The following is a 25,309-nucleotide window of genomic DNA, read 5'->3' as shown; positions in this document are numbered from 1 at the left end:
TTTAAAAATAAAAATTTAAAGCTAAGGGATCAAGTAGATTCCCTAAATCATCATTAGAAAAACTTCACATGATACTTTGAACAAAAGATAAAAAAAAGAGAGATTGTTACTATCCTAGTGGAATTTAATGTGTAATGAAAATAACTCTAAAATTAAGTCAGAGTTATATTTGATGTGTGTATAAGTATATAGGGATTTAGGATAATACACATGTTTCAGATGATAAACTTTGGCAGAAGACCCAAGCGAGCGAAAAGTATGGTACGGGAAAGAAACAGACGGGTTCTGTGCATCTGAGGGATGAGAAGTCGGAAGGAAAACTGAGCAAAACAACCAAGACAGAACGAAGGAGGGTAAGGTTGACCATTTCTAGATGTCTGGAGTTGTTCTAGGCGTGTGAACTCTAGGCGCCTAGATAAATTCTAGATACTCATTTCAGGTCACTGCGAGTCGTTGTCGAATGGATGAGGGTAATATGCACGTCAGCAGGTTCTAGGTGTCCGGATCCCTTCCAGATGCCTAAAAGGCTAAGAGCCGGACAATTGCCAAGTGGTGGGGTTTCGACGAGTCCAGGGGTCCGGAAACCTTTCAGAAGCCCGAAAGTGTCATGTCATATAATAATCAGATCGAGGTGAATGCTATAAATAGATTGAAGTTCGAAGTAGAAATGAATACACACTCAATTTTTATTCTCATTCAGTTTGTGTTTATAGTTTTACATTCAACCGTTATACGAGATTTTTCCATCTTTGAATCGTTTTCGACGGAGAAATTTTAATGGAACTTTCATAGTTCTTGAATTAAGACTAGCTCCAAGAATTATAATTAAGTAAATTTGTGACTCGTAATCTTTTTATATTATATTTATATTTTTTAATTAATATATATCATTAATAAAATATTAATTAAAAATCAAACTTTTAATTTATAAATCATTATTCATCCCTTCTACTATCGATGATAATTGAGACAATACACTCCTTTGTCGTGACAAACTGTAATTTTTTAATTTATTTTTTCATATATGATCATGAAATCAATCATATAGGGGCTTTAGAGTGGCAGATTTCACTTTTTTCAGAAGAAAAGATGATAATAATTATGCTATATCATGATCTGATTCTATGTGGACTAAGTCATGGGCCTGGCTTAGACTTTGTCGTCTCCGGCCACCCTATCAAATCACTCAAACAAGACAATACAATTGAAGGACGTGGACAGTCTCGAGTTTCATAAATATTCTTAATAAAAAATATAATTCATTTTGAAAAATCTTTAAAGTAAGAGTAATGATACATTACATGAAAATGTAGTATGAAAACATAATATGACACACTCCATGCAGTGAGTCCCACATCTCATACAGTGAGTTTCACATTCATACATATAGTGTATCATGCATGAGTTTTCATACTATATGTTCATATAGTATATCATTTTTCTTAAAGTAAATAACTCCCTATTGTGAATTCCAATGATTCCCGCTTGTGAATTCCAATGATTGGTCAAATTTGGTAAGTTGAGCTAAATGGACCATCCTTATTTACCTACAATTTGAATGCCATCAATATTTATTAATTATTCTTTTCGTATACTTCCTATAAAAATAAATAAATAATTATGGAAAAAAATCGCCACGCTTCTTTATTATAATAGGTATAACAATTATGACGTTGTTATATTTATAAAGTGATTTTAATTAATTTAAAATAATTTTGATAAATAAATAAATAATATTTTAATTTTAATAATTTTAATTAAATTGAAATAATTTATTTTAATATTTTATAATAATTTTAATACAATAGTGCATTTATTTTATTTTATAAAATTAAATTAAGTTAAAATAAAATAAATTAAATTAAATTATTTTAATATATTATAATCTTATTCGGATAAGAACAATGGACAATTGAATTTAGTTTTTCCCGTATTTTATTATAGAGAAATGATAGAGAACAGGAAAACATAGCAGGAACCATAGCATGACACACGTGGCGGTCCACGTGTACCATGCCACGTGGACTGCCACGTGGGTTTCCTGCATTTTTTCCCCCTCCCGCTCCCGAAATCTCGAAACCCTTTCCCTCCTTCGCCGAAACCCTTTACCTCCGACGAACGCCTTTGCCTCTTCCTCCGCGCCGAAAGTCCTTCGCCTCTTCCTCCTCTGACCGCCGAACGAAATCCCCGCCGCCTCCGCTTCCCCTGCCCGCCGCTGCGCTCCCTTCTCAGTTCTCCCTCTGCTCTCTTCTCCTCTGATCGTCGCGCTCCCTTCTCCCCTTGCCCGCCGCCGCGCTTTGCTCTCTTCTCCCTCTGCTCGCCGCCGCGCCCTCTGCTCGCCTCTCCCTCTCGTTGCCGCCCCATCGCCGCCGATCTCGCAGCTCGACGAGAGAGCTGACGACATCGTCGCCTCTCGTCCTGGGAGAGCTCCAACCCCAGTAAAGCACACATCAAATCGGGGAAGAAGCAACAAGAACATGTGCCGAGGATCTTCCAAACGAGTCAAAATCTATCTAAGAACTCCAAGAACAGATCTTGCTAAACAACGTCACTAAACTGGTAATGTGATTCTTCACCAACCCCAGTAAATAATAACAGATAAATAAGTAGCACTTGATCTTCCTCCTAATCCTGACATGAGGTCGTTCTTGGAGTAGCATTTCTCCTCGATCTCTTTCTTCCTTGTTCATCTTCATGATGGGGACGAGAAGCCTCCTGGCCTCTTTCTTCTCTCTGCTTCTCTTGCTGGCTTCTTGTGTCGTCGGGGAAAACCCCTACAGGTTCTTCACCTGGAATGTGACCTATGGCTATATCTGGCCTCTTGGTGTCAAGCAACAGGTGTGTCTCTTCTTCTTCTTCTTCTTTTTTGAGTTAGAACTGATGGCCTGTTTCTTTTTGGCCGAGACAGGAGGAGAAACTCGTGGGAAGATGGCGTTTATGGCACCAACTGCCCGATCCCGCCCGGTGGCAACTTCACTTATGTGATGCAATTGAAGGACCAGATCGGTAGCTACTTCTACTTCCCCTCGCTGGCTTTCCACAAGGCCGCCGGCGGATTCGGCGGCATCAGGATTCTAAGCCGGCCTGCAGACGATTACACCCTTTTGATCGGCGACTGGTTCAAAGCTAACCACACTGTGAGCTCGAGGCTCTCCCTTATTTCTATCGAAGGATTCATCAAATCACCATGGCTGATGCTTTCTAAACTGTTGCAGGACCTGAGATACATGTTAGACAGTGGCAGAGATCTCCCTTTCCCCGACGGCCTCCTCATCAATGGCCGAGGACAGTATGGAAACACTTTCACCGTCGAGCAAGGCAAAACATATCGTTTCCGGATATCGAACGTGGGACTGGCAACGTCGCTGAATGTAAGAATTCAAGGACACACAATGTTGCTGGTGGAAGTGGAAGGATCACACACCCTCCAAAACACTTACTCTTCCTTCGATCTCCACTTGGGCCAGTCCTGCTCGTTTCTGGTCACGGCCGATCAGCCGCCGAAGGACTACCTCATCGCCGTCTCCTCGCGGTTCATCAGCACCGTGCTCTCGACCACCGCCGTCTTCCGATACAGTAACTCCGGCGGGAAGTCGGCCGGTCCGCCACCGGGAGGGCCAACTATGATAGACTGGTCGCTCGTCTCCTCGTGGAGGGATGAGAACCCGATTCCAAGGAACGCCCTCCTCTGCGGCCGGGCGTCGGGTCGTCTAACAAGGCCGCTCTGAAATCGTCCATGCAAGCTTTCAGATTTCGTCGTCGTCACGAGAGGGTGACAAGCTTGAGGAGAGCTCAGTTCATGTCTCAGCCGCCATATGCTTCATCACATTTATTTGAAAACTTTTACTCTTTTTTTCTCTTCTATTTCTTCTACTCCATCGATCTTAGGCTGTCATTTCTTGCATGGTGTATCTCAAACGTTGTTTACTGGTTGTTGCATTGAGAATTTGGTTTGGCCATGAAGCATGGCCTGAGATTAAAGCAGAAAGCCAGAAATGTGATATGAATGTTCAAAACTGTTTTTCATAATTAAATAAGAATATCTGTATGATCCAATTGGTGAGCATGGTCTATGAAATGTGTGTAAAACACAGTAAGAATGATGGATGAAATGGCTGATTTCTGTTCACAAGAGAGATGGATTATGAACCAGTTCAAGAAACATGAACAATGACAGGATGAACCATATTCTATCAACACCCCTCTTGAATCACAATGAAGACAATAACATATCAAGAAACTCCAATCTTCTATCCAGTGCTTAACTTTCATAGGTTTGTTGGTCCTGGCCAAACAAGTACTGAAAGGCTTTGTATAAATGCTCATCCCTTTCTAGTTTATGCCGGTGCATTGTAGCGGTGATGAATTCGATGTAGTCGATGCTCCCACTTCCATCGACATCAGCCTGAAAAGAGAGCCACAAGTAAATGAAACACAGACGAAGGGCTTCTGATGCAGTAATTCTTTTCTTTGGATCCATGGTTAGCATCTTCACAATTAGATCCTTGGCACTGCTTGATATTGATGGCCAAGGAGCACTTTCAAAGTCGATTTCCCCCTTCGAAATGGTATCAAATATCCCTCTTTCGGTTTCTAGGAATAGCAGAACAGAAGAGCAAAAGGGAAGAACATGAACAACTGCATTGTGAAGCAACAAAGTAGAATTGACAGTTTTCAGATTTTACCAGCCCAAAAAGGAGGAACACCACTGAGAAGGATATACAAAATCACACCAGCGCTCCATACATCGTCAGCTCTCTCGTCGAGCTGCGAGATCGGCGGCGATGGGGCGGCAACGAGAGGGAGAGGCGAGCAGAGGGCGCGGCGGCGAGCAGAGGGAGAAGAGAGCAAAGCGCGGCGGCGGGCAAGGGGAGAAGGGAGCGCGACGATCAGAGGAGAAGAGAGCAGAGGGAGAACTGAGAAGGGAGCGCAGCGGCGGGCAGGGGAAGCGGAGGCGGCGGGGATTTCGTTCGGCGGTCAGAGGAGGAAGAGGCGAAGGACTTTCGGCGCGGAGGAAGAGGCAAAGGCGTTCGTCGGAGGGAAAGGGTTTCGGCGAAGGAGGGAAAGGGTTTCGAGATTTCGGGAGCGGGAGGGGAAAAAAATGCAGGAAACCCACGTGGCAATCCACGTACGTGGCATGGTACACGTGGACCGCCACGTGTGTCCTGCTATGGTTCCTGCTATGTTTTCCTGTTTTCTATCATTTTTCTTTATTATAATAGTACGAATAGAAGACTCGTGTCAAATGCATGATCGTCCTGTCTAGGAAAAAAAAAATTAAATTATAATAAGAAATGTCCTTATTATATATTTTATGGCGCCTTATCTTCTCGTGGTTCCTGCACAGCAGTCCTTTCCTTCTTGAAAATAGAAGCATGAGCAGCTCCATCGACACGAACAGATGGTCTCTCGCCGGCACGACTGCTCTGGTCACCGGAGGCTCCAAGGGAATCGGGTACTTCTTCGAATACTCCATCTAATTTTTTATTATCTATTTCTACTCATCGATCAAGCTTTAGGCATGCGATCGTCGAGGAGCTCGCCAGACTCGGATCGGCGGTGCACACTTGCGCCCGCAGCGAAGCAGATCTGGAGAAGTGCCTGCAGCAATGGCGCGGTTCGAATCTCAAAGTCACCGGATCAGTCTGCGACGTATCGTCCCCGATCGAGAGAGAAGCTCATGGCGATGGTGAAGTCCCAATTCGACGGGAAGCTCAATATTCTGGTATTAATTAATTCCCTCTTTTTTCTTTTCCTCCCCCTTCAAAACCTAAATCAAATCTTTATCTTCTTCGTTTTGCAGGTTAACAATGCAGGGACGGCGGTCTCCAAACCAACGGTGGAGCAAACCCTGGAGGATTTCAAGCTCGTGATCAGCACAAACCTGGAATCGGCGTTCCACTTGAGCCAACTCGCTTACCCTCTCCTTAGGGCTTGTGGAGGCGGCAGTATTGTGTTCATCAGCTCCATCTCTGGCTTGATTGGCCAAGATTATCTGTCTGTGTATGGATCGTCCAAAGGTACTTCTTGCATATTCTTCATTGAATTTGCTCGAATCATTTGGAGGATGAACTATTTGGTTCTATCTTCTTCTCCACTCTTTTTTTTTTATTTGATTAGGAGCAATGAATCAACTGACGAGAAATCTTGCTTGTGAATGGGCCAAAGATAACATTAGAACAAACAGTGTAGCTCCAGGGTACATAAAAACACCACTCACTGTGCCTGTAAGTGAACACAGCTTCTTGTTACCTAGAAAAGAAAGGATTACCGGCGGAAAGAATTGATTTTAGCTGATGAATATGAATTTGTTTGTTGTGGTAGTTGGTGCAAGACGAGAAATTTGTGGAATTTGTGGCGAGGGAGAATCATCGCGTGCCTCTCGGGCGTTGGGGGGAGCCGGAGGATGTGGCCGGCGTCGTGGCCTTCCTTTGCCTCCCTCCTTCTTGCTACGTGAACGGCCAAGTCATCGTCGTCGACGGAGGTCGAATTGTGAACGGAAATCACTAAGTAGTTGTGGAGATGTCGAATAGTATGTTGTTTCGAATTATGTTCTAACGAAGATGTTGAATAAGATGGTGTTTGGAGTCATTTTGTGAATAAGATGGTGTTGTACTCTTCATTTAAGTTCTTATATGGAGAATAATATTCAAAGCCTTGTCACTATGACCTCTATGGTAATAATTTAGAGAAAAAATTGGTGTTTCAAATCTCATATAGCCAAAAAAAAATTTAGATTTTTGTGAAGACCTTGATGAATTTTGTATGAGTGCTTTTCAAATTTCCTCTATTAATTTTTGTTCCAATTGGAAGTCATGGATGGTCAAGCCAACAGTTAAAAATATGCCACCTCAACCGTTGGCGATCCTGCAAACGAAGGAACCTGAAAGGAGAGAGCTAAAAAAAGCGGTTAGCGAGGCGCCGAGATTCTCCGGCAAGCCACTCTGATCAGTAAAGAGAGAAAGAATGAAGAAACAGAAGTATGTATGTGTAGAAAATCTTCCAGAGAGCCCATTTTTCATACCTGCAGGGGTTTATATAGTAGCAGGGGAGAGCACAATCTTCGGGGAGTAACGTGTGTGATTAGCTGTCAATGAGCTATTAATGTGCCATTAAAGACACGATCTCTGAAGGTTTCCAATCATCCAATGGCTCAGCAATATAATGAAGATTATCCGTATCTGACAGTTATTGGCATAAGGGTGCGAGAATTCAGGAAGTCGGGTTTGAGAACCTCGTCATCGTTCTTATCCCTTTGGCCGAGCTTCATTCGTATGACCAAAACCCAGTTCCTGCAGAGTAAATGGGTCGGTATGTTGAGGATGCATGCAACTAAACATCTAAGTTGTCAAAGTATATGGTTGAATTGAACGGTTAAACCCAAACGGAGATCGAGGATGAGCTAAGCGGTCAAGCCAAATGACCGAACTGAGTGACCGAGCTGATCAATCATGGGGTCAGAGTATTGAGTCTGAGCTGCCTAAGCCATAAAGGTATGTAATCGAGATGCACAATTGGATGGCCAAGCTGTGAGAGCATGTGGCAGAGTGTTATGATAATTGGGTTGTCCAAGGCGCTATTGGATTGGTCAAATCGTGGTTTGATCATTGACTGTCGAGATGTCAGGTCGGACGCTAGCTTGGAATGATTATTGATCCCTTTTTTATCATGTCAACCAACAAAGACCATCTATATCAATTTTAAAGATAGATAAATAATTTGTTTCACTTGGATAAATTTAAATTTAAAGATTAATTTTTAAAATATTCAATCTCTAGAGGATTCAAATGATGATATTTAGAAAAGAAATGATTACCGATGAAAAAAATTGATTTTGGCTGATGAATATGCATTTGTTAATTGTTGTGGTAGTTGGTGCAAGACGAGGATTTATTGGCGGGGGAGAAACATCGCGTGCCTCTCGGGCGTTTGGGGGAACCGGAGGATGTGGCTGGCGTCGTGGCCTTCCTTTGCCTCCCTCCGTCTTGCTACCTGAACGGTCAGGTCATCGTCGTCGAATAAGATGGTGTTGTACTACTCTTCATTTAGGTTCTTGTGTAGAGAATTATATTCAAAGCCTTATCACTATGACCTCTTGTCAAATAAATAATGCCCTTCATTTCTTCTGCAAAAGAATAATACTCTTCTGAATTATGATCACCGTTACTCAATTAAATAATAACATCACGCAGAAGTAACATGGTAGTCGGTAGAATTGATGATGCCATTCTTTTGTCAAATAATAATAATTTTTATCTAGAATGATAAAAAAAGTAATATTGTAAAAAAAATGATAATCTCAATCAGTTTCATGGGCTCAATCCTTGGGGTGATCGGTCTGGTCCCACGGAAGTTTTCCATCGACCACCAGGATAAATTGAAAAAAAATATAATATTGTAGTTAGGATAGATGATGTCATTTGAACTCTCTCTCTTATCAAATAATATACTTTTGGATTATTATTATCATTAATCAATAATTAAATAGTAATAAGACAAAGAAGTAGGGACAAAAATTAAGATGATGTTTTTTTTTACCACCTTCAAATCTTGGACTGTAGCACAGACCATGGAACTATATATGCATGGTTGGTTCAGTTGGTCATTCACGAATACTATTTTCATCGTCGATTGACAACGAATTTGAATCGTCCCGATTGGCAACGATTTTTGTGACGAAATCAATTTTCATTGTAAAATTTATCGCTGATTTAAGATGAATTTGATTTTTACCGCAAAATTTATCGCAAAAGTAAGTTTTTTGCCTAATCTACTTATTCATTAATTATCCCGTATATACAATGAAATATCGATCCAATCGGATCGATTAATAAAATACATATGACCTATCAACATTCATATCAATATCGACAATACACATTTACACAAAGATATAAATAATGAAACAACATCCATAATCCATATCAACATCCATTCAATATACAAAGATCCATTTCAATATACAAATTCCATATCAACATCTATAATTCATATCAACATTTATAATATACAAAAATCCAAATGATGAAATCCATACAAAGATTCACAAAAATATTTTTAAAATCTCTTTTGAAATACATTGAAAAATTATTTTAAAACTTCTTTTTAAAACTATTTTGAAAATCTTTTTAAAATTAGTGTTGAAAAATCCTCTAAAAAATTATTTTATTTTGTTTAAAATCTACTATGGTCTTCAAGAATTGTCTAGACTAAGTTATGACCACAGGAAAAATCATTATTGTTGGTGCAAAAATATTTTTAAAATCTCTTTTGAAATACATTGAAAAATTATTTTAAAATTTCTTTTTAAAACTATTTTGAAAATCCTTTTAAAATTGGTGTTGAAAAATCCTCTAAAAATTTATTTTAAATTTAAAAAAAAAATCTACTATGGTCTTCAAGAATTGTCTAGACTAAGTTATGACTATAGAAAAAATTATTATTGTTGGTGCAAAATAATAACTTTTTAATGTATGAAAAGGGAGAGAATGGTACTTAAGTTAAAAATCTAGCTAGATTTCTCCTAAATTTATAAACCCTGATCGAGATTTAACTTAAAAAATTATCAAACATCAAAAAGGGAGAAATTGTTAGTGTAAAGAGCACTAGTATATCCCCAGAGTTTCAATGTTTGATAACACATCTAGGTTTGATCTGTTTGACCAAAAGTTGATCCAAACATACCTAATATTTGGATGTAAGTGAAGTTTAGCCAAGTTATGATTGACCACAAAACTACAAGAAGTCCTAATCGGTTTGATTGGGTAAGGATAAGTCATAGTTGAGGCTAGACAAGGAAAGTCCTAGATGGAGGCTAGCTAGAAAAAGTCTTAGCTGGAGGCTAGGCAGAGGAAGTCCTAGTTGGAGGCTAGATAGTCCTAATTGGAGGCTAGGAGAAGTCCTGGTGAGTGAAGTTGGGTAGGAAGTCCTAACTAGAGGTTAGGCAAGAAAAGTCTAAATAAGTCAAGGGTGATAGGATGTTTAGCAGGTGAGAAGTTTACCTATAGAAGTGACTAGTCCTAACTAGAGGTTAGGCAAGGGAAAAGTCCAAACATGTCAAGGGTGACAGGATGTTTGGTAGGTGGAAAGTTTACATATGAAAGTGACTAATCATAACTAGAACTTAGGCACAGGTACAGGGCAAGATTTAGGTAAGCCTAACAGGTCAAATAGACTACAGGTAGGCTTAGGTTGTTTGTTTGTTTGTATGCTAATCTTACAGGAACCGGGTGTTAGAAGCAAGACTAAAGAAACATAAGAGGAGCAAACCGAAGCAGTTGAACTAAGCTCGGGGTCAATTTAGCTCAAATCTAAGTTGACTGGATCCGGGCACCCAAATGTTACTCCAAGCGCCTAGATGATCCAAGTGCCCTTGGATGGTCCGAGCGCCCAGATCAGGAAGAATCAACTCTGATAGACTGAAAGAATCGGATCAGGATAGGATCGATTTCAGACGCCCAGAAGAATCTATATAAGGGTCTCAATGTGCACAACAATGAACAACCCTAATTTCCATCAACCATTTATCTTGTGGTGTTGCTGACGTGAATGACATTCTGCTCATGCGATCTGAGAAGCTCTAGGAAGGATGCGACGCGCTCAAGGTCTTCCAGATAGGCTACATGAGAGTTTGATTTTATTTTTAATCTTACTATTATACTTTTCTTTGTGTTATTATTTGGACTATAAGACAGATTTCTCCGCATCTGAAAAAGTTTCGAAAAGGATACCAATAGTGGATCCTTCCGTACATAGACCTTGGATGTACTAACCTTGGATGATTAAGAACCAAGTAAATCCATGAGTCCCCTGTCTTATTTACTAATTCCACTGCAAGTATATGTAATACAAAGAATGAATAAACGAAAGCTACGAGCGCTACTCACCCCCTTCTAGTGCGCCTACCAATCCTACAAACTGAACCGAATTAGCATCTACATTTCTACCAAAGAACTCTGGGAAAAATTCTTAGAGCTCCATGAAGGCACCTCAAAAATCAAGCTAGCTAGAAGAGATTTGCTCAAACATCAGCTAAGCAATCTAAAGTTAGATAAGGGGGAAATAATGGCTCAACTACACACACGACTTACGAAGATATTAACAAATCTTTAGAATTTGGATGAAAGAATGTCAAATCGGGACACTCTGAGGTATGCATATTGAATGTTTTTCCACGACCCCAGAATGGATGTCTATAGTAGATTCCTCTACTATATTTTGAAGAATCTACCAGTAAGTAGTTTAGAAGATTTATTTTCTACTTTGAAATGGCACGAATCTAGATGTGTAGGTTTGAAAGAAACAGAGATGACATCAAACTGCAACATCACTCTACAAGCAAAAGAGAGAGAGTCAGACTTGAACACACCCTTGGATGTAGATGGAGAAGCCTATTTGGTAAGAAAAATGAAAAGATTTTTTAAGACTAATAACTTTGATAGGAGACAAGCAACTAAATTATTAAAGAAGAAACAGATAAGGAAGGTAAAATGCTTCAACTATGATAAAGAATATCACATCAATTAGGACAACTGTCCTAAACTCAAGCAGAAGAACAAAGAGAAGGTGAATTCGCCTTAACATAAAAATCTAAAGGCAACATGGAGTGACACATCTTCCTCACAAGAATCAGAGGCTGAGCATAGAGCTAGTCTTGCATTCATGGCAAACCATGAAGAAGAAGAGTTCGATTCATGCGAGAGAGCATAGTGTAGAGAGAGCCTCAACAAACAATTCAGAAACAGTAAATGAGATACGTAACCTACCCTCTGATCAATTATATGACATAATTAAAATGCTATCTAGGTGATTATGTAAAGTAAGGAATAAATGTATGGAGTTAAAACGAACCAATGTTGAGCTAGAAAATAAATTAGCTAGTGCATACCCTAAAGAAGAATTTAAAATTTTGAAAAATAAAAATTTAAAGATAAAGGACCTGCATGGTAGATTCCCTAAATCATCATTAGAATAACTTTCACATGATAAACAAAAGAACATAATATGGAAGAAAAGACTTGAAATTTAAAGGATCAATATATAATTATAGAAATTTTAGGGCTAGATCAGAAAAATATCAAAATTATTTATTCCAAAAATAGTTGGTAGATCCAATAGGTTTAACTTTATTTTGGGTTTCAAAATCTATTATTACCACTTAGAAAAATTTAGAGGATAGTCAACCAAGGAAAAATATTATTTATATGGTTGATTTATATGCAAAAATAATCTTTCGGTATATTCTGTATGGAATTTTATGAAAATTATTTTCTATGAAAATACCACATGTTTTGAACATATAAAATTTTAATTTTTTTTTACGTTTTAATATTTTTAATAATTATATAAAAAATCATGTAATTTTTCATAATTGATGATATTGTGCTCTGTATTTGGTAAAAATTTTAGAATTTTCTATGGTTCGCATAATTCTTATCGAGATTTTTATAACCCCAATTTATTGTTATTGTCAAAAGGGACGAGAAATAAAAAATGAACTATAAATGCAGGGTATAGCCGTCAATTTGGATTAGGCCCGCTGGGTTGGCTCGCCCCGCCAAGTAATTTAGGCGGATTGGGTTACAATTTTATCAACCCATGTTAAGATGGTTCAGATGGTTTGACCTACCTAGGCCCGTGACCCGCGTGGGTTGGCCTGCGATGGGCTTGGATTGACCCGCGGGTTCAGAAAATTTATTTATTTATTTTAAATTTTAAAATTAAAGTAGAAAAATAAATGAATTAGTGGGTTTGATCCATTTAAATTACAATTCAAATTTAACAATTATAATTCAAACTTAAAAATTTCAACTTAATTAATTTAAATTATAATTTAAACTTAAAATTTTTAATATTTTTGATATTTTTTATATTTTTTAACAGGCCCGTGGGTTGGCCCGCCTAACCCGCGGTCCGCCTTGAGTTGGGTTGGGTTGGAGATTTTCCAACCCGCTAAGTTGGTGGATCGGCCCGCCCCGCCCCGCCATATGATGGGTCTGCCATGGGTTGGCCCGCCCCGCTATGGGTTGGCCCGTTTGACAGCTCTAATGTAGGGGGAGTTAATTTTTTTAACTAATTAACTTATTTACATTATGTTTGTTTTATTTTTATTTATTTATCTTAATTTCAAATTTAGTTTGACCATTACTAAAAAGGGGAAATTATTAGTATCCTAATGGAATTTTAATGTGTGATCAAATAAGTCTGAAATTATGCCAGAGTTATGTTTGATATGTGTGTCTAAGTGTACAGGGATTTAAGATAACACAAGTGTTCCAGATGACAAACCTTGGCGGAAGATGCAAGCGAGCGAAAAGTATGGTACGAGAAAGAAGCAGACGAGTTTGGCGCATTTGGGGGACGAAAAGTCGAAAGGAAGACTGAGCAAGCCTACCAAGGCAAATCGGAGGAGGGTAAGGTTGACCATTTCCAAGTGCATGGAGTTGTTCTAGGTATCCGAACTCCAAGCGCTTGGATAAATTCCAAATGCCCAGATACCCATTCCAGGCCACCGCTAGTCGTTATTGAATGGATGAGGGTGATATACACGTTAGCATGTTCTAGGTGTTCGGATCTCTTCCAAGTGCCCAGAAGGCCGAGAGTCGTTATACGGACCATTGCCAAGTGGATGGGGTTTCGATGACTCTCGGGGTCCGAAAGCTTTCCAAGCGCTTGAAAGTGCCACATCAACATAATAATCAGATCGAGGTGAATGCTATATATAAATAGACTAAAGTTCGAAGAAGAAATGAATATACACTCGGTTTTCATTCTTATTCAGTTTGTATTTATAATTTTACACTCAACGATTATATGAGATTTTTTTCATCTCTAGATCATTTTCGATGAGAAAATTTTAATAGAGCATTCATAGTTTTTGAACTAACAACCCAAAGATTTAAACCCAGTAAATTCATGGCTCATAATCCTTTTATATTATATTTATATTTATTAATTAATGTATATCATTGGTAAAATATTAATTACAAAAATTAAACTTTTGATTTATATATCACTATTCACTCGTCGATTATATTCCGCTACGTCAATTATACGATCCAAACTATTTTAAATCGAGATTGTTCTACATTGACTAAGTCATGGCCTACCTCAGACTCGACCCAGGCACCCGCGGTAGGACATCCAGGTTGTGACCCAGGCACCCGCGGTTCGATCCCCAACCACGGCGTATTTGTAGGAATTTTCCTCCAAATGGGGATCGCAATCAAAAGATGCTGGGGGTCTGGGTTGGCCGCTGCGTGTGTTTCCAGATTTACCTTGGTGGCCCGTGGGAAACTTCCGTAGGACTGGGCCGGTCACCCCCAGGGCTTGAGTCCATGAGACTGACTGGGATTATCATTTTGTCACCGGGGTCATGGTGCCGCGGTAGGACATCCAAGTTTTGACCCAGGCACCCGCGGTTCGATCCCCAGCTACGGCGTATTTGCAGGAATTTTCCACCAAATAGGGGATCGCAATCAAAGGATGCTGGGCGTTTAGGTTGACCGCTGCATGTGCTTCCCGATTTACCCTGGTGGTCGGTGTGAAATTTCCATGGGACTGGGCCGGTCACCCCCAGGGCTTGAGTCCATGAGACTGACTGGGATTATCATTTTGTCCCCGAGGCCATGGTGCCGCGGTAGGACATCAAGGTTGTGACCCAGACACCCGCGGTTCGATCCCCAGCTACGGCGTATTTGCAGGAATTTTCCTCCGAATGGGGATCGCAATCAAAGGATGTTGGACGTCTGGGTTGGCCGCTGCGTGCGCTTCCTGATTTACCCTGGTGGCCGGTGGGAAACTCCCGTGGGACCGGGCCGATCACCCCCAGGGATTGAGTCCATGAGACTGACTGGGATTATCATTTTAGTCCCCGGGGCCATGGTGTCGCGATAGGACATCCAGGTTGTGACCCAGGCACCCGCGGTTCGATCCCCAGCTATGGCGTATTTGCAGGAATTTTCCTCTAAATGGGGATCACAATCAAAGGATGCTGGGCGTCTGGGTTGACCGCTGCATGTGCTTCCCGATTTACCCTGGTGGCCGGTGGAAAACTTCCGTGGGACCGGGCCGATCACCCCCAAGGATTGAGTCCATGAGACTGACTGGGATTATCATTAGTCCCCGGGGCTATGGTGCCGTGGTAGGACATCCAAGTTGTGACTCAGGCACCCGCGGTTCGATCCCCAGCTACGACGTATTTGCAGGAATTTTCCTCCAAATGGGGATCGCAATCAAAGGATGTTGGGCGTCTAAGTTGGCCGCTGCGTGCGCTTCCCGATTTACCCTGGTGGCCGGTGGAAAACTTCCGTGGGACCGGGCCGGTCACCCCCAGGGATTGAGTCCATGAGACTGACTGGGATTATCATTTTTGTTGAAGTGCCTTATCCCAAGTGGTAAGCATGGAGACATGTGTTGCTTGAAGTTTCAGGTTCGAATCCTCTTAGCAACATGTATTTGTTGACTGAGGTACTGCACAAGAATCAAGTCTTAGCAATATGTATTTGTTGGCTGAGGAGCTGTTTCGGCAGTATGCTCTTATCAACCTAGTGGTACCGTGCCTCCAAAAAATCCTTTAGGGGGTTTTCTGATATGGGGTTATTTCAGCGGTGGGGCCGGTCACTATAAAAAGTTTACCTACTACAGTTTTAGATGGGAAACTTCCGTGGGACCGGGCCGGTTGACAAATGTTCAGAAATTGCTAATTAACAGAAACTGAAAACAACAGAAATCAGAGAAACAATTCGGATCTTCCCTTTAAAACAAATCCAATCTAGCTATCACACTAGATCTGAAGAACCCATCAAAAATTCCAGAGAATCAGCCACAAATCTCAGCTCAAAATGATCTGAATCAACTCGTCCGTATCCGTATCAGAAACCCTCAGATCAGACGCCGAACAGAGCAGATCAAGAATCTAAAGATCAAGCTGGAATCCTTCAAATCGCTGGTAAATTAATGCTCAAGAGACTTCCATAACCTTCAGAGAACCCCTCCGATTGCAATTGGAAGCTCCGATCAGTCTGGATCGAAGAAAATCCGTTTGAAACTCGCGGTGGAGAAGAAACGCTGGCAAAACCCTCACCACGCCTTTCCGTCCGTGATTGATTGACGAACTGAGCTCGTGATCGTCTCTGGAACTTAGGAATTGATTTGGAAGAAGAAAACCCGAAGATCTTGCGATGAAAAACGACGAAAAACAGCAGAAGAAATCAAACGGGACGAAGGCGCTACAGTGATCGCGATGATGAGCTACAGTGAAACTCCTCGTTATAACTGGGATTTGAAAATCGGCCGGCTTAGCACTGTTCAGACCGGGTTAATTTGTGATTTAGCGCCGGTTCAGCCCTGATTCAAGCTTAATTGGTCCGGTTCAGCTCCAATTCGACTCCGGTTCGAGTCAAATTCACATGGGATCAGTCCAAATCAAATGTAGGTCTTGATTCATGAGGTTGGATCCATCAATTTGGTCAATCTTAGCTCAATTTAACTCGATCTCAATTTGGGTTCCATCTTGGTTCAACTCGAGTCCTACAAAATCAAATCCAATTCATGTAAAATTAACCATCAAATTGCAGAAATATAATTGACCATCAAATTATGCAACATATGACAAATATACTCCAATCAATTCATTAAACCATTTGTTTTTCATGTAAAACCTCAACATAAAGCGATAAAATGCATAACAAACCCAACTTATCACCGGTCACCCCCAAGGATTGAGTTCATGAGACTGACTGAGATTATCGTTTTGTTGAAGTGCATTATCCCAAGTGATAAGCATGGATACATGTGTTGCTTGAGGTTTCGGGTTTGAATCCTCTTAGCAACATGTATTTATTGACTGAGGTGCTGTGCGAATCAAGTCTTAGCAACATGTATTTGTTGGCTGAGGAGCTGTGTCGACAGTATGCTCTTATCAACCTAGTGGTATCGTGCCTCAAAAAATCCCTTAGGGGGTTTCAGATATGGGGCCGTTTTGGCGGTGGGGTCGATCACTATAAAAAGTTTACCCAATACAGTTTAGTCCTCGGGGCCATGGTGCCGCGGTAGGACATCCAAGTTGTGACTCAGACACCTGATGTTCGATCCCTAGTTACGGCGTATTTGTAACAATTTTCCTCCAAATGGGGATCGCAATCAAAGGATGCTGGGCGTCTGGGTTGGCCGCTGTGTGCGCTTCCCGATTTACCCTGGTGATCGGTGGGAAACTTCCGTGGGACCGGGCCGGTCACCCTCAGGGATTGAGTCCATGAGACTGACTGGGATTATCATTTTTGTTGAAGTGCCTTATCCCAAGTGGTAAGCATGGAGACATGTGTTGCTTGAGGTTTCGGGTTCGAATCCTCTTAGCAACATGTATTTGTTGACTGAGGTGTTGTGCGAATCAAGTCTTAGCAACATATATTTGTTGACTGAGGAGCTGTTTCGGTAGTATGCTCTTATCAACCTAGTGGTACCGTGCCTCCAAAAAATCCCTTACGGGGTTTTCTGATATGGGACCGTTTCGACGGTGGGGTCGGTCACTATAAAAAGTTTACCCATTACAGTTTTAAGGTGGCCGGTGGGAAACTTCCGTGGGACCGGGCCGGTCACCCCCAGGGCTTGAGTCCATGAGACTGACTGGGATTATCATTTTAAGTTGAAGTGTCTTATCCCAAGTGGTAAGCATGGAGACATGTGTTGCTTGAGGTTTCGGGTTCGAATCCTCTTAGCAACATGTATTTATTGATTGAGGTGCTGTGCGAGAATCAAGTCTTAGCAACATATATTTGTTGGCTGAGGAGCTGTTTTGGCAGTGGGCTTTTATCAACCTAGTGGTACCGTGCCTCCAAAAAATCCCTTAGGGGGTTTTCTGATATGAGGCCGTTTCGGCGGTGGGGCTGGTCACTATAAAAAGTTTACCCACTACAGTTTAGTTGAAGTGTCTTATCCCAAGTGGTAAGCATGGAGACATGTGTTGCTTGAGATTTCGGGTTCGAATCCTCTTAACAACATGTATTTGTTGATTAAGGTGTTGTACGAATCAAGTCTTAGCAACATGTATTTGTTGACTGAGGAGCTGTTTCGGCAGTAGGCTCTTATCAACCTAGTGGTACCGTGCCTCCAAAAAATTCCTTAGGGGTTTTCTGATATGGGGCCGTTTCGGCGGTGGGGCCGGTCACTATAAAAAATTTATCCACTACAATTTTATAATCAAAGGATGCTGGGCGTCTGGGTTGGCCGCTGCGTGCGCTTCCCGATTTACCCTGGTGACCGGTGGAAAACTTCAGTAGGACCTGGCCGGTCACCCTGAGGGATTGAGTCCATGAGACTGACTGGATTATCATTTTATGGCCGCTGTGTGCGCTTCCCGATTTACTCTAGTGGCCGGTGGGAAAACTTCCGTGGGACCGGGCTGGTCACCCCAGGGATTGAGTCCATGACACTGACTGGGATTATCATTTAGTGGGACCGGGCCGGTCACCCCCAGGGATTGAGTCCATAAGACTGACTGAGATTATCATTTTTTTTGGTGGCCGATGAGAAACTTCCGTGGGACCGGGCCGGTCACCCCAGGGCTTGAGTCTATGAGACTGACTGGGATTATCATTTTTCAAACAAGACAATACAGTTGAAAGACGTGGATAGCCTCGAGATTCGTAAATATTGTTAATAAAAAAATATAATTCATTTTGAAAAATATTTAAAGTAAATAATTTTTTTTTAAAAAAAAATGGAATCCGTCGTCCCAACAGTCTTACACGATCAGTCTCATGACCATCTGTGAGGAATTAAATCGAAAAATTATAGTTGGTCACATGCAAGAGAATATTGTCTCGACGAATAACGTAACTCCATCTTTTTTCTGTAAAAAATGAAATCTGCCATCCCAACGGTCTCATACGGTTGGCCGTACGACAATCTATGAAGAGGTAAATCGAAAAACTACAGTTGACCATGACGAAGGAAAATATTGCTCTGACTTCACCAAGATTCGAAGTTTTGTCCTCTTCTACAACTCTGCTTCATCGTAACCAATTCAGGTACGTCTCGAGCAAAATAATTTCTTCTTTTCTACAAAAAAAGGTAGAATCCGCCATCCAGCGGCCTCACACGGTCGGCCCTACGACCATCTGTGAGCAGGTAAATCGAGAAATTACAGTTGGTCACAACGGAAGAGGGTATTATTTAATTTCATCAATATTCAAATCTTTGTCTTTTTTTATAAGTCTGTTTCATCGTAACCAACTCAACTATGCTCCGGAGACAAAATAACTCCCTCTTCTTTTTCTGCATAAAGGTGAAATCTGTCACCCCAACGGCCCCATACGATCGGCCCTACGACTATTTATGAGAAGGTAAATTGAGAAACCGCAGTTGGTTATGACGCAGGAGGGTATGCCTGACTTCGTCAAGATTCGAACCCTTGCCTTTTTCTGTAAATCTGTTGCATCGTAACCAACTCAGGTATGTACGAGGGCAAATAACTCCCTCTTCTGAATTACAACGACGTTGTCAAATTTGATACGTTCTGTTGAATGGACCATCCATATTTATCTACCTAATTTGCATGCCGTCCATATTTATTAATTATTCTTTTCATCTACTTCCTTTAAAGAAAAATAAAGAATTATAAAAAAAATCGCCCCACTCCTTTATTATAATAGGTAGGTATAGCAATATGACGTTGTTGATTTTAATTAATTTAGAATAATTTTGATAAATTAATAAATAATATTTTAGTTTTAATTAAATTGAATTAATTAATTTTAATATTTTATAATAATTTTAATACAATACTGAATTTATTTTTCCCATATATATTTTATAAAATTAAATTAAATTAAAATAAAATAAATAAAATAAAATAAAATTATTTTAATATATTATAAACTTATTCGGATAAGAACAATATTACTATAATAGTACGAATAGAAGATTCGTGTCAACAACATGATCGCACTGACGCACTGTCTAGAATAAAAATGGCGCACATGAGATAACATCAAAATGTGTCATGTTTCCAATTCCTCGAGCCACTATGCCCTGGCCAGTCCCGCATTCACTGTGATTTACTCCCCCTCATACTTGTGGGGCCGGGGTGGGGGCCGCTAGGTTGGCGGTTCCAACCTTTTGCAGTAGAATAAAAAATATTAAATTATAATAAGAAATGTCCTTATTATATATATGTGCGCCTGATCTTCTCGTCATTTCTGCACAGAGCTCCTCTCTCTCCTTATTCTCAACAGGAAGTTCCTTTCCGAAAATAGAAGCATGAGCAGCTCCATTGACACAAACAGATGGTCTCTCGCCGGGACGACTGCTCTGGTCACCGGAGGCTCCAAGGGAATCGGGTACTTCCTCGAATACTCCATCTAATTTTTTTTTTTATCTATTTCTACTCATCGATCAAGCTTTAGGTATGCGATCGTCGAGGAGCTCGCCAGACTCGGATCGGCGGTGCACACTTGCGCCCGCAGCGAAGCAGATCTGGAGAAGTGCCTGCAGCAATGGCGCGATTCCAACCTCAAAGTCACCGGATCTGTCTGCGACGTATCGTCCCCGATCGAGAGAGAGAGGCTCATGGCGACGGTGAAGTCCCAATTCGACGGGAAGCTCAACATTCTGGTATTAATTCCCTCCTTTTTCTTTTCCTCCCCCTTCAAAACCTAAATCAAATCTTTATCTTCTTCGTTTTGCAGGTTAACAATGCAGGGACGGCGGTCTTCAAACCGACGGTGGAGCAAACCCTGGAGGATTTCAAGCTCGTGATCAGCACAAACCTGGAATCGTCGTTCCACTTGAGCCAACTCGCTTACCCTCTTCTTAGGGCTTGTGGAGGCGGCAGTATTGTGTTCATCAGCTCCATTTCTGGCTTGATTGGCCAGGATTATCTGTCTGTGTATGGATCGTCCAAAGGTACTTCTTGCATATTGTTCATTGAATTATTTGCTCGAATCTTTGCAAGATGAACTATTCGCTTCTTCTTCTTCACTCTTTTTTTTTTTTTAAATTTGATTAGGAGCAATAAATCAACTGACGAGAAATCTTGCTTGTGAATGGGCTAAAGATAACATTAGAACAAACAGTGTAGCTCCAGGGTACATAAAAACACCACTCACTCAGCCTGTAAGTGAACACACAGCTTCTTGTTACCTAGAAAAGAATGGATTACCGGTGAAAAAAATTGATTTTAACTGATGAATATGAATTTGTTTGTTTGGTAGTTGTTGCAAGACGAGGAATTTGTGGCGAGGGAGAATCATCGCGTGCCTCTCGGACGTTGGGGGGAGCCGGAGGATGTGGCCGGCGTCGTGGCCTTCCTTTGCCTCCCTCCGTCTTCCTACGTGAACGGTCAGGTCATCGTCGTCGACGGAGGTCAAATTGTGAACGGAAATCACTAAGTAGTTGCGGAGATGTCGAATAGTATGTTGTTTCGAATTATGTTCTAATGAAGATGTTGAATAAGATGGTGTTTGGAATCATGTTCTTATGAAGAAGATCGTGAATAAGATGCTGTTGTACTCTTCATTTAGTTTTTTGAGAATTATATTCAAAGTCTTGTCTCTATGACCTCTATGGTAATAATTTAGAGAAAAAATTGGTGTTTCAATTGTCATATAGTTAAAATTCTTTTAGATTTTTGTGAAGACCTTGTTGAATTTTGTATGAGTGCTTTTCAAATTTCCTTGTTCGATTAATTTTAAAGATAAATAATTTGTTTCACTTGAATAAATTTAAATTTAAATTTATTTATATTTAAAGATTAATTTTTAAAATATTCAAACCCATGATCACTTTAATAAAAAAAAGGAATTTGTCGTCTCGTCTTGTTAGAATCAATTCCACGGATTTAGAGGGAAATAAATTTAAAATAATTTTAATTAAATAAATTTAATTTGTCTTAAACGTATTATATTATGATGGTAAAGTCTAGAATGAAAAATCCAAAAACTAATTATATTAATGCGCGCCTAATCTTATCCTCCACGGCACTCCTCGTCTCTCTGCCCAATTTCAACGCCAAGTTCCTTTCCGAATATAGAGAAGCATGAGCAGCGTGCAGGAACACACTCCCATGGAGACAAACAGATGGTCTCTCGCCGGGACGACTGCTCTGGTCACCGGAGGTTCCAAGGGAATCGGGTACTTTCTAGAATACTCCATCCATCGATCTCTTTCAATTCTATATATCTATTTCCACTCATCGATCAAGTTTTAGGCATGCGATCGTCGAGGAGCTCGCCAGACTTGGATCGGAGGTGCACACTTGCTCCCGCAGCGAAGCAGATTTGAAGAATTGCCTGCAAAAATGGCGCGATTCCAAGCTCAAGGTCACCGCATCTGTCTGCTACGTATCGTCCCCAAGCGAGAGAAAGAAGCTCATGGAGACGGTGCATTCCCAATTCGACGGGAAGCTCAACATTTTGGTATTTCTCCCCTTTTTTCCCTCCCTTTCTAAAGCCTAAACCAAATCTTAATCTTCTTCCTTTTTCAGGTTAACAATGCAGGGACGGCGATCTTCAAACCGACAATAGAGCAAACCATGGAGGATTTCAAGCTCTTGATAAGCACAAACCCAATAGTACTTTTCCGACTATCAATATTACTGGCCCAATCATTATCACAATATAGCCAACAAGCTTAAAGTTGTCCGAGAAATCATATAAGATCTTATAATCAATTGTACATTGATGCAGTGAAGAATTTTTTTGGCAATTTTCAAATGTGAAGTAGCGGGGGTTTCCATGTAATGACTTACCAGTCCGACGCTAAAAAGAATATCTGGTCTAGTACATGTCAGATACCTCAAGCTTCCATGCATTCCCAATTCGACGGGAAGCTCAACATTTTGGTATTTCTCCCCTTTTTTCCCTCCCTTTCTAAAGCCTAAACCAAATCTTAATCTTCTTCCTTTTTCAGGTTAACAATGCAGGGACGGCGATCTTCAAACCGACAATAGGGCAAACCATGGAGGATTTCAAGCTCTTGATAAGCACAAACCCAATAGTACTTTTCCGACTATCAATATTACTGGCCCAATCATTATCACAATATAGCCAACAAGCTTAAAGTTGTCCGAGAAATCATATAAGATCTTATAATCAATTGTACATTGATGCAGTGAAGAATTTTTTTTGGCAATTTTCAAATGTGAAGTAGCGGGGGTTTCCATGTAATGACTTACCAGTCCGACGCTAAAAAGAATATCTGGTCTAGTACATGTCAGATACCTCAAGCTTCCATGCATTCCCAATTCGACGGGAAGCTCAACATTTTGGTATTTCTCCCCTTTTTTCCCTCCCTTTCTAAAGCCTAAACCAAATCTTAATCTTCTTCCTTTTTCAGGTTAACAATGCAGGGACGGCGATCTTCAAACCGACAATAGAGCAAACCATGGAGGATTTCAAGCTCTTGATAAGCACAAACCCAATAGTACTTTTCCGACTATCAATATTACTGGCCCAATCATTATCACAATATAGCCAACAAGCTTAAAGTTGTCCGAGAAATCATATAAGATCTTATAATCAATTGTACATTGATGCAGTGAAGAATTTTTTTGGCAATTTTCAAATGTGAAGTAGCGGGGGTTTCCATGTAATGACTTACCAGTCCGACGCTAAAAAGAATATCTGGTCTAGTACATGTCAGATACCTCAAGCTTCCAACAAGACTTTTCAATAAAGTTGGATCAACTTTTTCACCATCTTGATTCATGTGTAGCTTGATCCTGCATTCCACGGGTGTCCCAATCGCTTGCAATTTTTCACATCAAACTCCTTGAGAATTTTTTCTGCATATCCTTTTGAGAAATAAATATGTCATCCTCTCGTTACTTCAATTCACTCCTTTTCCAAGATGGTAGAATATTATGCTAATATCTGTCATCTCAAATTCCTTTGTCATAGCTCTCTTGAAATCTCCAAACATTTTTGAATTATTCCTTGTAAAAATCAAGTCATCCACATACAAGCAAACAAGTAACATATCATCATTTTTATCATTCCTCACATAGAGAGCATGTTCATGTGGACACTTGATGAAACCATTTGCTTGAAAATATTTATCAATTCTGCAATTCCAAGCAAGAGGAGCTTACTTCAAGCCGTAGAGAGCCTTCTTCAATTTGAGCACTTTCTTTCCTTTGTTCGGTACTATATAACCCAAAGGTTGATCAACATAGACTTCTTTCTCCAAGTCTCCATTGAAAAATACGAATTTTACATTCATTTGATGAATTCTCCAACAGTTTTTGAGCTGTAATAGAAATGATCAACCTAATTATTTCAAGGCGGGCAACAGGTGTATTCCGACCAGATACCGTGGATGGTCAAGCCACCAGTCAATAAACGATCTGACGTGTGCCACTTCTTGGCGGAGCTCGAGGGAGCGAATGATGAGGACCTAAAATGCATTTCAACAGAAGGTGAGAATGGTGACAGAGAGTCCCGGCAAGCTACTTTGACGCTCAAGTTATAGTATTCCGTGGATGAAAAAATGAAAATACTGAAGAAGAAGAAAAGGAGTTCAAAAAGTCGAATCAATTCAACTAGCGGAGAAGAAGAAGAGCGCCCTTGAGAAAACCTTATTTACGATTTATATAGTTGTCGAGAGGGCAACTCCACGTTTGCTAAAGCGATATCATTATGGAAGTGTATGAGGAAACTAAATTTGACGAGTATTGATCACTTCTGTTTCTTTTGGCATTATGTGCAGAAGAAAAGGGTAGTGGGTATTCGAGGGATTTGAATGGTATATTGACAGCGTACAATGTGCGCTGTTAAAAATTTATATTTATGAATTAATAAAAATTTTAGTTATGTTTATAAAAATTTTATTTTCATTTATGTTTTATAAAATTATTTTAATTAAATATTTTATAAATATTTACGTTAATTATATATTTTATAAATAAATAAATAATTTATTATAATTTTCTTACATAATTATATTTTTATAAATTAATTAATAAATAACATTTAATTAACCCTAACACGGGGTCTTCCACACCGTCCGCACCGCAGCACCATATCCTCCTTATTCCGCACCGTAGCACCGCGTAAGAAGCATGAGGCACCGCTCGGCTCAAAAGGTCCGACGAAGAGATCCATGACCTGATCGAGCACGAGAAGCGGCGGCAGTCTCATGGCATCGAGCTAATCGCCTCCAAGAACTTCACCTCCTTCGCCGTTATTGAAGCCCTCGGCAGCGCCCTCACCAACAAGTACTCCGAGGGCATGTCCGGCAACCGCTACTACTGCGGGAACGAGCACATCGATGCAATTGAGAACCTCTGCCGCTCCCGCGCCCTCGCCGCCTA

General features: G+C 40.5%; 3 protein-coding genes and 1 pseudogene across 4 annotated transcripts in view; all 4 read left to right on the top strand.

Moving 5' to 3' along the window:
- The first annotated feature begins 2,697 nt into the window (after positions 1-2,697).
- On the top strand, positions 2,698-3,728 carry LOC141826941 (L-ascorbate oxidase homolog). The gene is made up of 3 exons (XM_074714257.1): positions 2,698-2,840; positions 2,876-3,137; positions 3,216-3,728. Exons 1-3 carry the CDS (start codon positions 2,698-2,700, stop codon positions 3,726-3,728), a joined length of 918 nt encoding a protein of 305 aa, XP_074570358.1.
- Positions 3,729-5,346: 1,618 nt separating this feature from the next.
- On the top strand, positions 5,347-6,622 carry LOC141826212 (tropinone reductase homolog At5g06060-like; annotated as a pseudogene).
- A 13,594-nt stretch (positions 6,623-20,216) lies between these two features.
- On the top strand, positions 20,217-21,555 carry LOC141826213 (tropinone reductase homolog At5g06060-like). Its single transcript, XM_074713457.1, has 5 exons — positions 20,217-20,339; positions 20,406-20,613; positions 20,688-20,904; positions 21,008-21,114; positions 21,213-21,555. Exons 1-5 carry the CDS (start codon positions 20,260-20,262, stop codon positions 21,387-21,389), a joined length of 789 nt encoding a protein of 262 aa, XP_074569558.1. The 5' UTR covers positions 20,217-20,259; the 3' UTR covers positions 21,390-21,555.
- Positions 21,556-22,030: 475 nt separating this feature from the next.
- The window catches only part of LOC141826211 (tropinone reductase-like), a 46,185-nt gene continuing 42,906 nt past the window's right edge, over positions 22,031-25,309 (top strand). The window contains exons 1-5 of one of the 2 annotated variants that reach the window (XM_074713456.1): positions 22,037-22,131; positions 22,208-22,415; positions 22,484-22,570; positions 22,686-22,840; positions 22,909-22,985. In XM_074713456.1, coding sequence (XP_074569557.1) covers positions 22,037-22,131; positions 22,208-22,415; positions 22,484-22,570; positions 22,686-22,688 — 393 coding nt within the window. In that variant the 3' untranslated portion in view covers positions 22,689-22,840; positions 22,909-22,985. Of the gene's footprint in view, positions 22,132-22,207; positions 22,416-22,483; positions 22,571-22,685; positions 22,841-22,908; positions 22,986-25,309 lie in introns of those variants that run through there. The other variant, XR_012601627.1, reaches the window with a different exon arrangement.

Source organism: Curcuma longa, chromosome 4 (genome assembly GCF_044706935.1).
Source record: "Curcuma longa cultivar G26 ecotype Majalengka, Jawa Barat chromosome 4, ITB_CL_G26_1.1, whole genome shotgun sequence".
Classification (NCBI taxonomy): domain Eukaryota; kingdom Viridiplantae; phylum Streptophyta; class Magnoliopsida; order Zingiberales; family Zingiberaceae; genus Curcuma; species Curcuma longa.
This window is presented reverse-complemented; position numbering and strand designations above follow the sequence as displayed.

What these genes read in the sequence shown, in the direction of transcription:
- LOC141826213 (XM_074713457.1), top strand. Translation starts at nt 20,260, where the DNA reads ATGAGCAGCTCCATTGACACAAACAGATGGTCTCTCGCCGGGACGACT. An exon ending in GGAGGCTCCAAGGGAATCGG is followed by an intron (nt 20,340 to 20,405) that starts GTACTTCCTCGA and finishes ATCAAGCTTTAG; the next exon opens with GTATGCGATCGTCGAGGAGC. An exon ending in AAACACCACTCACTCAGCCT is followed by an intron (nt 21,115 to 21,212) that starts GTAAGTGAACAC and finishes TTTGTTTGGTAG; the next exon opens with TTGTTGCAAGACGAGGAATT.
- LOC141826941 (XM_074714257.1), top strand. Translation starts at nt 2,698, where the DNA reads ATGGGGACGAGAAGCCTCCTGGCCTCTTTCTTCTCTCTGCTTCTCTTG. An exon ending in CTTGGTGTCAAGCAACAGGT is followed by an intron (nt 2,841 to 2,875) that starts GTGTCTCTTCTT and finishes TTTTTGAGTTAG; the next exon opens with AACTGATGGCCTGTTTCTTT. An exon ending in GGTTCAAAGCTAACCACACT is followed by an intron (nt 3,138 to 3,215) that starts GTGAGCTCGAGG and finishes AAACTGTTGCAG; the next exon opens with GACCTGAGATACATGTTAGA.